The following is a 16,356-nucleotide window of genomic DNA, read 5'->3' on the forward strand; positions in this document are numbered from 1 at the left end:
ATTGTGTGCCGGGTGGAGGGGGGCATTGTGGGATAGCATGGGACGGAGAACAGGAGGGAGAGAGGTGTGAGAGAACGAGCAGGTGATTTATAACAACAACAGAAGGCTTCTCTCCCCTCCACCACCACCTCTTCCCTCTCACTGAAGCAAAACAAGGAAATCCATTACAAAAAGGCTTGTGTGATAATGGACTTTTCTCTGTGTGTGTGTGTGTGGGGGACCAAGACAACAGATATATATGGGTAATAAAACCGTAAAGATTTTTTTGAGATATACTAGTGTGCCCATGAAGCTCTTGGTCAAAGCATGGCTCCGGTCAGTAAGTGTATGTATACAGACTCGTTTTCAGTCCCCGAGCTGCTTGCCTTCTCTTCCTCGCAGAACGAGGGATGGTGCTGGCAGACTCCAGGGAGCAAACAGAGAAGGAGGAGAAGTAAATAATAGAGGGATATGGCAGGCAGTAATGGTAAGGTGGCACTGAAGACCACGTTCTCCACGGCAGGAGGGGTTGCATGCGGGATGTGACCCGGCTCAGAGTCTCCCTCTGGGGGAGGAGACTGGTTGGAAGAGCCCGTGCCTTGCTCCTCTCACATTACCCCTTATGTTAAAACCAGTCAGGGGGAAAATTGGGGCCTGCGTGGTCCTCCGCAGGCCCACCTGAGCCCACTGAGACACGGAATGAGGAAGGGTGGGGGGGAACCTGCAAGTCTCTAAATGCATGAGTAATAAGAGTCATAACCTTGAAAACATGTTGGGCATGAAAGAAAATACATGTGAAACGCGCGTTAGAATGTGATGGCCGTCGACTCCTAGTAAGAGAGTTGGAGAACTTTGTGGTTAATTCAGTCGTTTCTATAAATCCGTTCAAATTTTAAATGTAATTGTTTATTTCTATTAGGAATCAGATGTTGCATCCTCACGTTATATAGGTATAACGGTGACACCTATAAAACAGGCTGAGAATTCATGCAATATATGTGTATTCAGATACAATATTCGTGAGTCTTACAATCTTAAAATTGTCATACAATCAGGGCAGTCGACAACATTTTTCTGATGTCGATCCTAGTCTCAACAGCTAGATGTTTGTTTTTTTTTGTTGGGGTTTTTTTGTTTTGAGACATTTCTTGGGTAATTTGTCTTGTTTGGTTTGCTGCAAGATTGTTTTAGTTTTTTGTTTTGTTTGGTGGTTTGTTTTGCTTCATGACTTTTTGGTGGTTTGTTAGTGTAGCGTTTTTGTTCTGTTTGGTGGTTTGTTTCATATTGTAGTGTTTGTCTTTGGTTGGTTAGTGTTGTAGCGTTTTTGTTTTGTTTGGTGGTTTGTTTAGTGGACTGTTTTGTTTGATGATTTGTTTTGTGTTTTGTTTGGTGGTTTGTTTCATATTGTAGTGTTTGTTAAGGGCTGGGACGGTATGGATTTTTTCTTACCGCGGTTGAAAAGCAAGAAATTCCCGCGGTATTGCGGTAAACCGCTTTAAACCTCAACCCCCCTCCCCCAGTTTTTTTTTTTTTTTCTGCGACGTTGCGGCTGGAACAACAAACAAAGTGTGGCAATGATAATCTCGTAGTGTTTATGTGCTTTATTTAATGTTAAAAGCATGCAATGTGACTTTGAATATCGTTCAGTGCTCCAGCTTTGTAGCTGTAAAAGCAACAATGGATAATTCACCTCAGATCTTGAAATTAAACAAATGGAAACAAGAACGTTCAAACTGTGAACATACAAGTGTATTCTTTGACAAATATTGTTTTAGTAACTCAGTAGCCTATGTATTTTTAATAATGTTTAAATGGTGTAATATTTGTGAATTTGATTATGTAGCCTACTTATCCATTTTCTTGCAAGTGCCGTCAAGATTACTCTCTGGTGCTGTGAGTGTGCACTTGCCGCGACTCCGCGAGGGTTTACAAATGCGGTCTTCACGTGAGAGAATTGTGTTAAATAAGCACGTGCAATTAAAAGCTGAGGTCCTGCAACGTGAACACATGTGAAGGCCAGTGTTTATTTATTTATTTATTTATTTATTTTGCTGTGATGACGGTGACGAACTCAGACCCGCGGTAGGCGTCACGTGACCGCGGTATTGCGGTAATGCGGTAACCGTCCCAGCCCTGTTTTTGGTTGGTTAGTGTTGTAGCGTTTTTGTTTTGTTTGGTGGTTTGTTTAGTGGACTGTTTTGTTTGATGATTTGTTTTGTGTTGTAGTGTTTTTGTTTTGTTTGGTGGTTTGTTTCATATTGTAGTGTTTGTTTTTGGTTAGTGTTGTAGCGTTTTTGTTTTGTTTGGTGGTTTGTTTAGTGGACCGTTTTGTTTGGTGATTTGTTTAGTGTTGTAGTGTTTTTTGTTTTGTTTGGTGGTTTATTTGATTTGATTTATTAGACAGTAGTAAAATACACTAATTTGTTAAGCATAACTTCACTCCTAGCAACAGGCACATTCGAATTGTATAGTATTATAAATACAAAATTACAATAGATTTTCACATGTACAAATTTTGTGTTTGTTTTGTTTATTGACTTTTTTGGTGTTTTGTTTTGTTGGCTCTAAGATTGTTTTAGTTTGGTTTAATTTATTGAATGCTGCTTTGAAAGCATAGTCAGCATAGTTGAAATGCTCTGCTACTGAATAAATAAAAAAATTTGAGATTATTTAAATAGTCTTTATACTTTATACTCTTTCTTTGTGGTTATATAAATGCACAGGTTAAATTGGATTTTTTTTTTAAGTAAAAAAGCTGAGCTTCAATTACCCCTAACCATAGGCACTTATTTGGTTCATAAATAATGGTGAAATCATTTATATTAGCCTACTTCGTATGACAAACTATAGTGTATTTTTGTTTTATACAAGCAATGGGAAGTCTTTTCTTAAGAAATGAAATATAACCCATTTTATATACTCCTCTTGAGTACCTTGAATCCTTTAAGACTAAATACTGTAGTGCATGTTTCTACATTTCTCTTTAGTGTCAAAACTAGTTAATTGAATTCGTACAAAATTATTATTATGCCATGCCCCCTATTTCCAGGTGACATTTGTCTAGACAATTGTTTTTCTTCACTAGCCCATCAGATGGCGCCTGCTTTCAGTCTGGAGGCTGTTCAGGGTGCAGTGGTAAGTCACAGATGTTGCTTGTCCCGATCTTTTGTTTTCCCCCCATTGAGAAGAGAGACCTCAGCTGTTAAAGGAGATTCTTCATTATGGCTTTAATGTTCTTTTGAAAATAATTTCCATTAAAACATTTTTTTTTTCTTCAAAGGAAGGTATTAAAGCGAAGGTTAAATGAAGTTGAACAACGCACAGGCTCGTCAGGCATTTTTGAGAGCTTCTCAATGACCGATCACTGTTTGGGCAAAGGCCTCTATCCAGAGGACTACAGCAGGCTCCAATAGAGACGGGGGGATGGGGAGCGATTTGGGTAAGGCAGATGTCTCCATGTGTTGCAGGTGCATATGTTTGTTTTTTAAAAATAGAGATAAGACAAAATATCCATAGTTGTTACTGATTTTGGCCTCTTTTGTAGTGGTGACTTCCTGTTGTGTGATGTCACAAAAACTAATGGTGATGTCATGGAACGTCAGCTAATTTCAAAATTTGAATTGAAATGTCACAAAAACTATTACTGAAACAACCAAAAGTGCATGTGACCCTGGACCACAAACCCAGCGAACAGCTGAATGAAAAGGCTTTCCATTTATGTATGGCTTGTTAGGATAGGACAATATTTGGCCGGGATACAACTATTTGAAAATCTGGAATCTGAGGGTGCAAAAAAACGAAACATTGAGAAAATCGCCTTTAAAGTTGACCATTTATGTTCGCGATTGTTCTGCATTCACTCACAAAAATAAATGTTTTATATATTTACGGTTGGAAATTTACAAAATATCTTCATGGAACATCTTTACTTAATATCCTAATGATTTTTGGCATAAAAGAAAAATCAATAATTTTGACCCATACAGTGTATTGTTGGCTATTGCCACAAATATACCCGTGCGACTTATGACTGGTTTTGTGATCCAGGGTAACATATGTCCAGTTTCAAGAGGTGTTTCAAACCCTAAATCATTTACATTTTATTATTAATCTAATGTTTAGTTAACCCCGTCTTTGCTGTATGAGGGTCATTTTAACTGTTTAGACTTTAACATGGATTTATAGTGGCTTAACATCAACTTGTTAATTCAAAAGTTCAGTTGTTTGAGTGCAAATTGTGACCCTAGGGTTCTAGGGTAATAGTTTTGTATCAACTAGAAAATAGCATGTGTTGTAATTTAATTCAGTGAACCTGAAGTCCATTTACGTATCAAAATCAGATATGCGATTAGTGCAAAGCGTGTTTTGACGGCCATAGATTCATCAGAACACAGGTATACTGAGTGTTCATCAAAATGTTTAATGAACCAATTCATCGGTTAATGAATGAACCAAATATGTTACAAATGGACCAGTTTTAAGACAGAAAAGAAAACATTTCAACAAATTGAGCCTCAGAATCTCAGAAAAGGAAGAAACTAAAGCCAATGAAGGATGAAAATGGATTTACCTTTTAAGTACTAGCTCACTTCTGACCATCAAATGCAGTTTGACAACGTTTGCTAATCAGTGAGTTAAAGCAGTAGAAAACCCCTTGGACGAACATCTGAGCTATTATCATAAAATAGAACTCAGGAAACCATAACAACGGAATCAAACCAATGTGATTGGTCAAGATGACCACTGACAATACACATCCTTTGACAGTAGAAACTAAACTGCGAGAGGGTGCTCATTTGTGCTTGATGTCTTTCCGCCTCTCAGGTTTATGGTCCAAATATTGGTTTGCTCTGGTTGATGACCAGCCAATAAGCCCTCCCTCAGGAACCTATAGCACTAAGGTGATCATTCTGGGTAGACCGGTTTGAGTGGAATCCGCTCTGTGTCCATAGTTCAGAGTCTTATCTCAGACCACCTCTCTGTTCTACCAAACAGTGTTCTCCCCCATCTCTTGACCAGGATGGGACATGGGGCCATTGTAACTGGTGTTGTTGGCCAGGGGGAAGGGTGGACTCCCTGCAAAACCACCCTCCCCCTGTGGATTGGGATGAAGAGGTCCGGTCATGCCTGGCTCGGGACTGGGGGTGTCTGCGTGAGAGATCATGTCCGTGAACCTTTGGTCGTCTGAGGGGTGGTGCGCAGAGACCGGGCCGCCCTCAAGGGGTCCTGAACCCGAGCCTAGGAGGTAAGGGGACTCGGCCGGAGACTGAGCTTGTGAGGAAGGGGGTCCGTGAGGGAAGAAATCGTAGTTGACCACTGGGCCATAGTAATCAGCTTGGTATTCTGTGGAGAAAAAGAGTCCATTCAGTTACTGCTTCTGATACATAAAAAAAAGGAAAAAGATTTAGAGTTGATGAGTATGACTTGACATTTAATTAATTCACAAGAAGTCTTTTTTTTATTATTTGATGCCAAATTTCATCTGTTTTTCACATTTTCCGAGAGGATGTCAGAATAGTTTGGCTGTGACCAAAAGACTCATTACGAGCATGTAACAGACAGTGCTTTAATGAATGAAAATACTGTGAGGAAAGAGGATGTAAATAAACATGGAAATCATAGGAGGCATGTTTCTTTATTTTTCCTCACATATCCATCCTCTCGCTCCGTCATACCATTGCGATTGGCCTATATAATTAGTGCTACACAAAGTCATTAACATTCCTCCCCAATTCCATTATTTTTTTCCTGCAGTTGTGATACTTTAATGTGCTAATCAATCATCAAAAGACATTTTATTATAAAGAAACGCCACTTGTTCACTGAGTGATAGATCGTCGAATCATCAATGCCAGACCTCCAGAGATCAGTACATCTATCTGTTCCCATGTTCGGAAAGCTTTTGCTCTGGAAATGTATGCTTTGAGGAATTTGAAATGTGCAATTTTCCAATTAATTCTAGAATGGTTGGTGACCTTATTCTGATTGTATTGCTTTGTTTACCCTTTACAGAAACGAAAACACAGCTTGCATCTTTGCCAAATACCTGTTGACAGACTGTTCTGTATGACAGATACCAGGTGTGTGAGCGTGCATGTGCAAATCCGATCAAAAAGACCAAGCTGGAATGTCACGCAACAGGTAACACACATGGTTTTCGGGATCCTTTCAATCAGATTTCTCTGGATTCTTTCGTGACTGGGACCAATTGCACAACTCTCCAATGAACACCAGTGCAATCCTGTGTTATAGTTCTCATTTTTTGATATTTTGCTCTTATGTTTAAGAGACAACATAAACATGGCTTTTGGATTCTGCGTTAAAGCTCTGAGGAATGATGGGTGGTACTGAAGCATCTTAGCACCGGTAGAGAAACTGCATGTGAGAGTCTTTGTGCTTTCAAAGTCAGTGAAGTCAGTTTCAAAAAACCCTGAAGTTACAGCGAATGTGTGTGAGGAACAGAACATGATATTGTGTGTAAATGTGTTTTGACAGAACATTCTTTATGTACCTCCGTAGTAACTGTATCCTCCAGGGCCCATTATTTCAGGGTCCTCTAGTCTTCCTCCAAGCGGCCTCATTCTGCGAGGTCCCCTGAAGAAAGCGTGCCGTCGAGCACCGAGCGCGCTGAGCTGCTTCATCCTACGTTCTTTAGACCGCCGATTTTGAAACCACACCTACGAGGCAAAAGCACAATTAGAAATGTGTGATTACCTCACAGAGGTACGTGATCTTCCTTACATATTTATACATTGCACATTCTTTTCCATTTAGAAAATGGTTGACAGAAACAGGGAAAAAAACTCCACACTTGTCCAGGTTACTTGATTGTTTACGGGAGTATTGTGAGCAATTATACCATGCACAACAACTAAACTAGATGTTTCTTTCATCATGACTTGTTCTTATGTTGGTTAAAGGGACATTCATTTCACTGTGGGATATGAAGATATTCTAAAGAACAGATTTGTCCATACAATGACAGTCGATGCGGTCCAAACAACTTGACTTACATTGTAAAGTCAACATTTTTTTTAGAATATCATCTTTGGTCATCTGCAGAATGTCATACAGATTTTTTCAGTTTTGGGTGAACTATACCTTTAACAGTTGCATTTTTTTTAGCCATCGCAGGAGGAAAATAAGATTGCTATATTGCTCATTATATAAAATGGTAGAGACTAAAAGAAAACAGCCTAGTCTTAGTTATGTACTATCAACACTCCTGTTGATTTAATGGTATTAGAATCACTTAAACAACTTAACTTGAGAGAATTTAACACAGCATAGTGTTATATAAGCTTTGACGTCATTCTATAAATAATAATATGACCAAATTAACTGAATACCAAGAGGATGGATGGAGAAATTTGAGCCTCACTACACCAGGTTATTTTCCATTGAAACACTGTACAAAAGATATTGGCCGAACTGGCTATATTGCACACACGGACAAATATGTTAATCATACAGCTCAACCTAATAATGGCAGAACCAACACATGATAATTGATCCGGCCCAACCTGTTAAATACGTCTTGTCAAACCTAAAATGCTATTGAACTGCAATGCAATAGATTCCTGAGATTTATATTCCTGTGGAAATTAATATGCCTTGATGATTTCACCAGTCCCTCGTCGTTGTGCACGCACGCACATCATTTCTGAGACACCGCGGTGCTGACAAGTATCGTTTGATCACGGCGCCGCCAGCTCATTACAAATAGACCTGATATAAAAGTGTGTGACAGATGCAATATCAGACTCATCACTGTCGAACATTGTTTCAATCTTTTAGCAAGAACGAGGCAATCTGATGTACCACTATGCCGGTGGAACTCAAACATAACCTTTTAGTCAAAAGAATCACAACCATATGCTTCAACAAACACCACAAGGGCCGTTTTTCACACTGTTGTCATATAAACTGCTTGCGCAGGAACAAAGAGTAGAGAATATGAAAATGTCTGACATAAGGTGACATTGTTATGCATGATGTTCAATGTAACACATTCATGTCTGAATCTGCATTGCCACTGCATAATATATGCTAACAACAGTTAGTCTGCTCTGGAGGCACAATCCTGCCATGTACGAGAGAGAGAGAGAGAGAGAGAGAGAGAGACTATATTGAGAGTGTGTTAGAGAGACAAAAACATGTTCTCTACCTAAAACCACTTAAGCATTCCTCTCCATGCACAGCAAAGGCAACACCTGCTTATGGAGAACAATCGGCTAACTGTTTGGTACATTTTTATGGAAATGTTTTGCCTCCTCCTGAGTGAGCGTTGCTTAGGGATTACACACACACGCTGCTGAACCGGCATGGCTCCGGAGGGCTCCCTGCGCAGAGCGCAATCCACATTTAACACATAACAAATGAACAGGGACGTGTGGCAAAGGCCGTCTCCATTTTGGCTCAGAAACAAAGCACTGAGCCTTGCTGGGATTCAGAGAGGGTTGTGATTTCTTGATGACAGCGACACATGAAGATAAGCTGTGCGCTCGAGTGGATAACTTTACTCATCAGACATCTAGAATCAAGTTCCCTTCCCTATAACTGGTAATCAAACAAAGGTGTATTTTTAAATGGACCTGGCAATGTGCTCTTAATATCCTTATTATTAATAAATCCATGTTCTGTATTTTCTTTACATTTATAATCATCAAGGCATCCTTTCCACAAAGCTCCTAAATTGTAATTGACATCTAAATCTGTTTCAGGACTGAACTCTTTTGGCATTTTTCACTGAAAAATTACAGACAACCCTCACCCTCACTAATGGTGTTGATCTTTACCTGGACTTTAAAGCATGGCTGTGTTTGTGTTTGACAACAACACCTCTCCAATTAAATTTCACCTCATAAATAGCTTGAGAAATTGATTAAAAAAAGTTCTTAAAATTAGTATGAACAGTTGGCTGTAATTGCTGTTAGAACAGCTTGTCTTTCACAGTCATATTTTCTCAGCAGGAACTGACAAGCCTATCATGTAGCTGATGTTATCTTGCGTTTTTGATCAGTGCCTATAGCCTACTACCTGATATAAATCCATTAACGACTTTAACTGCTTTACAACTGTGAAAATGCCAGCCTATATTTGGATTTTTGTCATATTTTATATATACCAGAATCCTAGACTGAAAATATGACGACAAAGTATTGGCATATAGAAGCATAATATCTTAGTATGTTAATTAAATATTAACTTATACATAACCTGTTATACTATTAATATAGGTATACAATTCTCTCAAATAAACATTCAATCATCACCCTGCACTTCCAGAAGTTAAAAAGTGCCCTCTTTTTTCACTATCACATATTTTGTATGGTTTGTCAGTGTGATATGACCTTGTCAAAACATGACTTTAAACAGTATACAACTAATTTTTGAAAACTTCATAGAAATATCAGCATTAAAATTTCTTTGTATAAATGTCCTTGTAGTTTCATGACCTTGTGTTCTAGGTCAGTAATAAATAAACTAACTTTTTTCCCCCTTTTAAATCATAGCCATATCCCAGTGGTTCTCTATCCCGGTGGGGTGTGTGGAACGGGATTGAGAACTGCCACATGCGTCCTACCACATATTATTATTTTCATTTAGCTCGAGGTGACACATAAATGGTTGTGATGTAATGTTTAAAATCTTAGAGAAATGTACTTTTCAGAATGGATACAGTACATATCGTGGAACGGCCTAAATAAATAATAAAATAAATGTGTATTCTCACCTGTATGACTCGCATGTTGAGGCCTGTCTCCTGCGCGAGCTGCTCGCGGATGTGTCGCGTGGGCTTCGGCGTGGCCACGAACGCGGCTTTCAGAGTCTCGAGCTGTTTGGCCTTGATGGTGGTGCGCGGGCCCCGTCGCTTCGTGCACGAGTTCTGCTCCTCGTTCTCGTTGTTGTTAGTGTCCTTATCTGAGGATGTGGAATTGTCCGTCTCCTTCGTGTCGTCCTGGATCGGATCCGGAAGATCAGGCGATAAACTCCGGTCCGTACACGATGACACTTAAGCATGTTAAAGGACCAATGAGGGACATATTAGACTCATTGCAATTCCCCCATCCTCTTGAAATAACAGTTGTAAGTAATAATTTAAAAAAGTACAATGTTACATCGTTCACCCATTAATGGTAGCCTAATATTAATGTTTAATTGCCTAATGCATAATTTGATATATAGGCTAACATCAATTTGACTACAAATATCATGGCTGACCAGACATGCGGGGTTGTACTTTCCTATACTTTTTCTGGGCATAAAGATTACACAAAATTGCCTTAATTTGACTAGGTATAAAGTTGTTAGTCTATAATGAATGTTTGTGTACAAAAGGCCTATTAGGCTACTAAATAAATGTTTGATTAAATGTTACGTTAAAACTGAATGAGGGCTTCAAGCAAGACCATAATAAATAGGCTCTCTATATATATATATATATATATATATATAAAATTTTAAACACACACACACACACACACACGAAACAAAGGAGAAAACAAGCAGAGATCACTTCTGCAAAATATCGGAGGAATTAAGTCTGGTTGTCTCTTGGGACAGGCTGCTGTGCTTGATAACAGCTTGTCATTGTCTGAGGAGCGGGGATATACGACTACAGACGTTTATCTGACAAGAACGCGCATGGACTGAGGAGAATGAGTTATGGACACTTCTCCATAGGTGGACAACACCAAACCAAAAGAGTCCTCAGCTTGCAATGAAAAAATTGATTGACTGAATCATATTCACGGACATAGACTAGCTTATCGTGAAATAATTTTAACTAGCCCGATTCGACGTACTTTTATTTAGGCCTACCTTTTATTTTAAAATTCTAAAACAAGTTATTCCAAAAAGAAAATAATAATTTTACAAAAAGATAACACTATACTCGCAATCTAATAACCGGTAAGATTTATCCTTGTAGTGGCCTTGGGTGGCAATATTTGTGTCTTCCAAGTATTCATCAAGTCATTCAAAATAAGGATTGGTGTAAAAATAGCACGCCACCAATTTCAAAAGACCATTTTCTGCATTAATGAATTTTGAGTGTTGTAGCCTACGTCCCTTTTAAATCGACTGGACGAAGCACTCAGTCGCTGTTAAATTAATTGGACTAGCACTGACCCACAAGTGGAGGCGATAATAATGTCATCTGTGTGTTGGGAAACAAACAGCCTGTCCGTGATTCTGAACGCTCGTGAGCATCACAGTCACGGGGACGCGCGTAAATAGTCAACTCACACACCTCTGAATTGGGCTGCTCGTTTTCTTTCAATAGATTTTACATTTGAATTCAGCACACGGGCTCTGTTAATGTGCATTTACATCTTTGAAACAATAGAAAGATACAGAGAGCACGTTAGAACATCTTACCTAACTAGACGACAAACAAACACAAATGAAAATGTTAATAAAAAAGAAAATTTGTATTGCTTCATTTGAAACGAATGCGCTTCCCTGGACAGCTTCGCCTTATGAAATCTTAAAATCGAGTTTAAAGCATGTGCAATTTTTTTTTTTTACAAATGTAAACTACTTATTAGTGTAGGTTTAAAAAAAAATAAATATTTGATTTAATGGATAATGTCACGTGGTTTAACCATCAAGTAAATATTTCTATATCAGTCTTGAACACGTATTCGTTTTTTTCGCTATTTTCATTTATATGATTTTTTCCAGATTAATTTTGAACTTTTTAATGAAAAGTTTAAAATTTGAAATTTATAATAGGCTATTTGTAATAACCTTGACAGTTATTAGGGTCTAAAGGTGTCCTCTCAGTTTTATAGATTTCATATCACATGACAACAAAATGGCTTCCTTCATGATGGTTATGCCATGACATTGATAGCCTATGAATCATGTTTTTAAAGAAACTGCATCACATATTTTTTCAAATAAATTAATAATAATAATAGAACAATTACAAATTACTTAAACCAAACTTTTCTTCCAGATAATTTTCTCTTACACCACCAAAGCATTTTTACTTTAAGCCCAACAAAAAAATAAAAATAATAATCTAAATGAATTGAAAATGCAACCGTTCATATCAATCAAGTCATTTTATATGAATTGCCATTTAAATTGTAGCCTAATATTGAATAACTAAATAGATCCGGATTAAAAAAAAAAAGAGCGTCACGTCATTGATCCAGAATTCATACAACTGAGTCAATCTCTCTCTCTCTCTCTCTCTCTCTCTCTCTCTCTCTCTCTCTCTCTCTCTCTCTCTCTCTCTCTCTCTCTCTCTCTCACACACACTCACACACAGCCTACATGTCTTTCACTTGTACAGCTCTATTCGTCTCTCTCACCTGAGTTTAAATTGACCTCTTTGATAGCGCTCGCGCTCAGGTAGTCCTCTTTACACACAAACTTGTTTTCGTCGATGACGTAGAGCTCCTCGCCCGTGGACAGCTGTTTGTTGCACACCATGCACGTGAAACAGTTGAGATGGAACACCTTGCTGCGCGCTCTTCGCACGAGGTCGCTGGGCGATATGCCCTGCGAGCAGCCCGCACATTTCGTACCAAAACGCCTGAAAAGAGACATACATTTGATAAGAAAAGAGTTATGGTATGTTTAACCTAATGAACAACACAAAAGGTTATGTAATGGACATTGATGATATTGCATTCCAGTAGCTACTACATAATGAGTCAATAATTGTTTATTTTACAGATACTCCCCCGGGAACTATTTAATGACCTGGCTGCAACTTATTTGACGATTAATAACTGTTTAAGTATAATTGTACATCATGTATAATGTGTATACATGAGCATTATTATGCGCTATATTGTGTTATGTGCGAGTAAATTGTGAATTCTGTCATGTAATTAAAAATACTGCAATACGGATAACGCACAATTTCACTCATTGTGTCAGCGTAGTAATTTGAACAATATTATAAATATTATCATTCTATATACTTCAACGGTAATTTCAAGTCACTGATACATGGATAGAATTATCTATATCTTCTATTTAGCATTTTAATAAACCATGCCATCAACTCTGAAGGAATTTGGCAGTATAGGCTCAAGTCGACATGCTCTAAATGAAGTGATATTGTGGGATTAGGCAAAACAACAAAGCCACATTTTAGGTGTTAAAACACAAAAGCACAAGTCAGCTCACCTACATAATATTATTTCCTTAGCGTGAAAAAGGGACAACAGAGTGTTTGTTTACACATCTTCGAATTTACATCCTGGTTTTCTTTTATTTATTCATTCAGCCTATGAAATGAGAGATAATCCGCCAATTATAGGCTATATTACAATTGCTGATTTGTTAATCTGCGCCTACCCCGTTTTCATGGAAAAATAGGCAGAAATAATATAGCCTAGAGAACGTGCAGTTTGTTCAATTTCTATTTCAATGACAACGAGACGGGAAAGACCAGGTATACAGGCCGGTCGTGGTTGAGGCACGTCAAGCGCACTACTCCCTTCTGTTTCTCCCCTCGGGTTTATTTTAACACTAATGCACTAAATCTTCTTCCATTTGTTATGGTATCGAGTCGCTCTCGCCCTTTTCAAATGCATCTCTCCCAGTGAAAGGCCATAACACTACTTACACAACAAATGGACGCATTACGGGTGATTACTGTTTCGCCCCACTAATGGCTCCACATTCAATCGCCGAGCTCGATGGGCCCCATAGAACGTGATATTGGCAAGGCCGTTTGGGATAACAATGGCACATATGAAAGCTTAAACACTGGATGACGTTAAATAGCTGAGGGAAATGTAAACTAGAAGAAAACCTGACAGAACTTATTTAGCGATATTAATGACTAGCCTAATAAAAATAAACAAGCGGCCTGTTCTGAGAACACAACAAAATAATTACAGGTGTTTTGAATGTTGTTTGGGGGCTTTTATCTTTTAGGAATTTAGTGCAGAATTTTATTACACGATTTAAACGTAATTCGTGTTCGGTGATTTAACTTGACTGCTGTTTATATTATTTCAACGCGGATAATGATATATTAGCGTACTACTTTAAAATGAATTAGGCTAGAACTTAATTATTAACAAAATATTGAAATGATCTTGGCTATTTTTACTTCAATTTGGATGGTATTTGAATTTAAATTTAAATGACTGAATCTCTTATGTATATATATATATATATATATATATATATATATATATATATATATATATATATATTTTTTAATATAGGCTGTTTCTAAAATTTCGAAAATACATTTTTGTAAATGTAAACAAAACAGTATTCAAATGAATGGTCCATTAAATGCACAATAATAATAATAATGCGTAAAATAATGACGTATTTTAGAACAGTTATTTCCAGAACAGGGTTTCTTTTTTCCCCACAATCATGTGCACAAAGGTTTTTCAAGAGGAATTCTCACACCGTAAGCGTGTGAATACAATACGCAATGAATGAGTAGACTAATCAATCAAAAGCTATTAATGAACGACGGAGGATCAAAGGTTTAACAGTACGTTACACATTTTAGGCAGGTTAATCCACAAATGGAGACTCATCATAAGAGGAAAACAAGGGTAGGTAAATCCTACATGACACATTCTTCAAATGAGGATTAGTCCAGAAGTTTGACGAGGTGAGGCAGCCCAAATACAAGCAGCTGCAGATCTTACCTGAAAAAGTCAATTTTGCAATAGAGCTTTCCGTCCCTTGAGAAACATTTTTCGGTCAGGTTGCAGTTACACTCGCAGCACTGGACACACTTCGCGTGCCATGCACGGTCGAGAACGTTTAAGAGGAACCGATCCAGAATGGGCCTCTCGCAGCCCGCGCAGTGCACCATCATTCCGCCCTGGAGGGGACCGAGAGCCGATCTTCCCAAACGGGCACCGCGCCTCGGATTGGGGCCACACGAATCGGTGCGGAGCAACGTCTTGGCTTCTTGGAGAGGGAGGCAACAGCAGAGCAAATGTTCCGTCTTGAGAATGAGTCTCCACCACGCCTAGAGGTAAACACTCCGGACGTGAATGTTATGCATTATACCTGTCGGCATCCAGAAATCCACCGAATCAAAAAAATATATTCGTTGAAGAGAGTTTGTTAACGAAAAGGCTTCTCCAAGTTTTCCTCTTGTTTTTTGTTGTTGTTGTTGTTTGTTTTTGGGCTCTTGATCCACCTGCTTGTGTCCACTCACCTCACCGACACTTTTTTACATCACTCTGTTCCAGTTCGCGGGAGCTTCTCGCATCCGTATTCAGATTTGATGACGTTTTTTCTTGCACTTATGCCGCGGTGACCAATCACAGACAAGTTGCCATGGCAACGGGTTTAAATATTGGCACTCTCAGATTGCTTCCGAAGGTCTACCTTGGGTTTGGTAAAACGTCTATAAAGGCTGATGGTAGTAAAGGTACTAATTATTTCATCGACGTGCTTGCTTTTTTTTTTTTTTTTTTTTCTACCGAATTTGCAACTTGGACTGGATCGCTAAAATCAGAAAAAAAGTGCACGTGTATTTAGTATGAAGCCTTGCGTTCTGGCCTCACTAGTCCTGGATCCTGGACAGCACATTCGGACTGGAAGACGCTCTTCGATTTCTTTATAGACTTTTGAGATTATTTTTTATTATTTTTATAATGACTCCATTGCTCTATTTTTTCTCCTGTGTAATTAATGCAGGATTTGAGAGTGAAAATCTAGTGCCAGTGGCTACCAGAAGGTAATAAAGAAATGGTCGATAAATATGTAGACATTTATAGACACTATTTAGCCTAAGTTTTCACGTCTTTTGCATGATGCGTAAAGAAAATAAGTGTAGAAAATCCAAATAGCCATCACTGCGTCTTAATTCTCAAGGAGTGATCTGTGCGCGCGGTGGGGGATCCCGTTCTTTTATCATGCATAAAGCTATTTACAGGGAAATGCACTGGATTAAGATACTGGCTCGCATCAATAGAGAGTACCGGATCGCCCAGCAGTTTGACAAAGTAGCCACAAATCGAAGGGATTTTAAATATTTACCCAGGTAATCATTTTGTTAGCTGTGGAAATGCAAACATTCCACTCTATAGTTTATGAATTAGGGTGAATTAGAGACTGCATTTACAATCTTTTAGCAGCTTTTCAGTGGAAATTACTACTGTTCAAATTTAAACCTTTTATTGTCATTTAAAAATTTCTTTACAGGTCGTGTATTCTCGTGCGTATGTGCACATGGATTTCCTAAGACATTATATTAGAATTTATCTATTAAAATGAAATGTATTTAAAAAATAAATGTTATTGTTAGCCAATGGTAATTTTTTTAAACCACATTTCCCTATGCATTAGCATTACATATTTTGCAGCATTTTGTCAGAGTACTGTGTTTTCACGGTGCGTGAAAGCCACCGGCATGTGTGA

General features: G+C 38.3%; 1 protein-coding gene across 1 annotated transcript; it reads right to left on the reverse strand.

Annotated features, from left to right (window-relative positions):
• Nucleotides 1-4,378: 4,378 nt before the first annotated feature.
• Nucleotides 4,379-14,800, reverse strand: lhx5 (LIM homeobox 5; the record flags this gene model as incomplete). The annotated part of the gene is made up of 5 exons (XM_081390717.1): nt 4,379-5,322; nt 6,491-6,656; nt 9,716-9,993; nt 12,306-12,529; nt 14,628-14,800. The coding sequence occupies 5 exons, from the start codon at nt 14,798-14,800 to the stop codon at nt 4,964-4,966; spliced, it is 1,200 nt and encodes a 399-aa protein (XP_081246843.1). The 3' UTR covers nt 4,379-4,963.
• Nucleotides 14,801-16,356: the final 1,556 nt, after the last annotated feature.

Source organism: Scardinius erythrophthalmus, assembly GCF_964197995.2.
Source record: "Scardinius erythrophthalmus genome assembly, chromosome: 17".
Lineage (NCBI taxonomy): Eukaryota > Metazoa > Chordata > Actinopteri > Cypriniformes > Leuciscidae > Scardinius > Scardinius erythrophthalmus.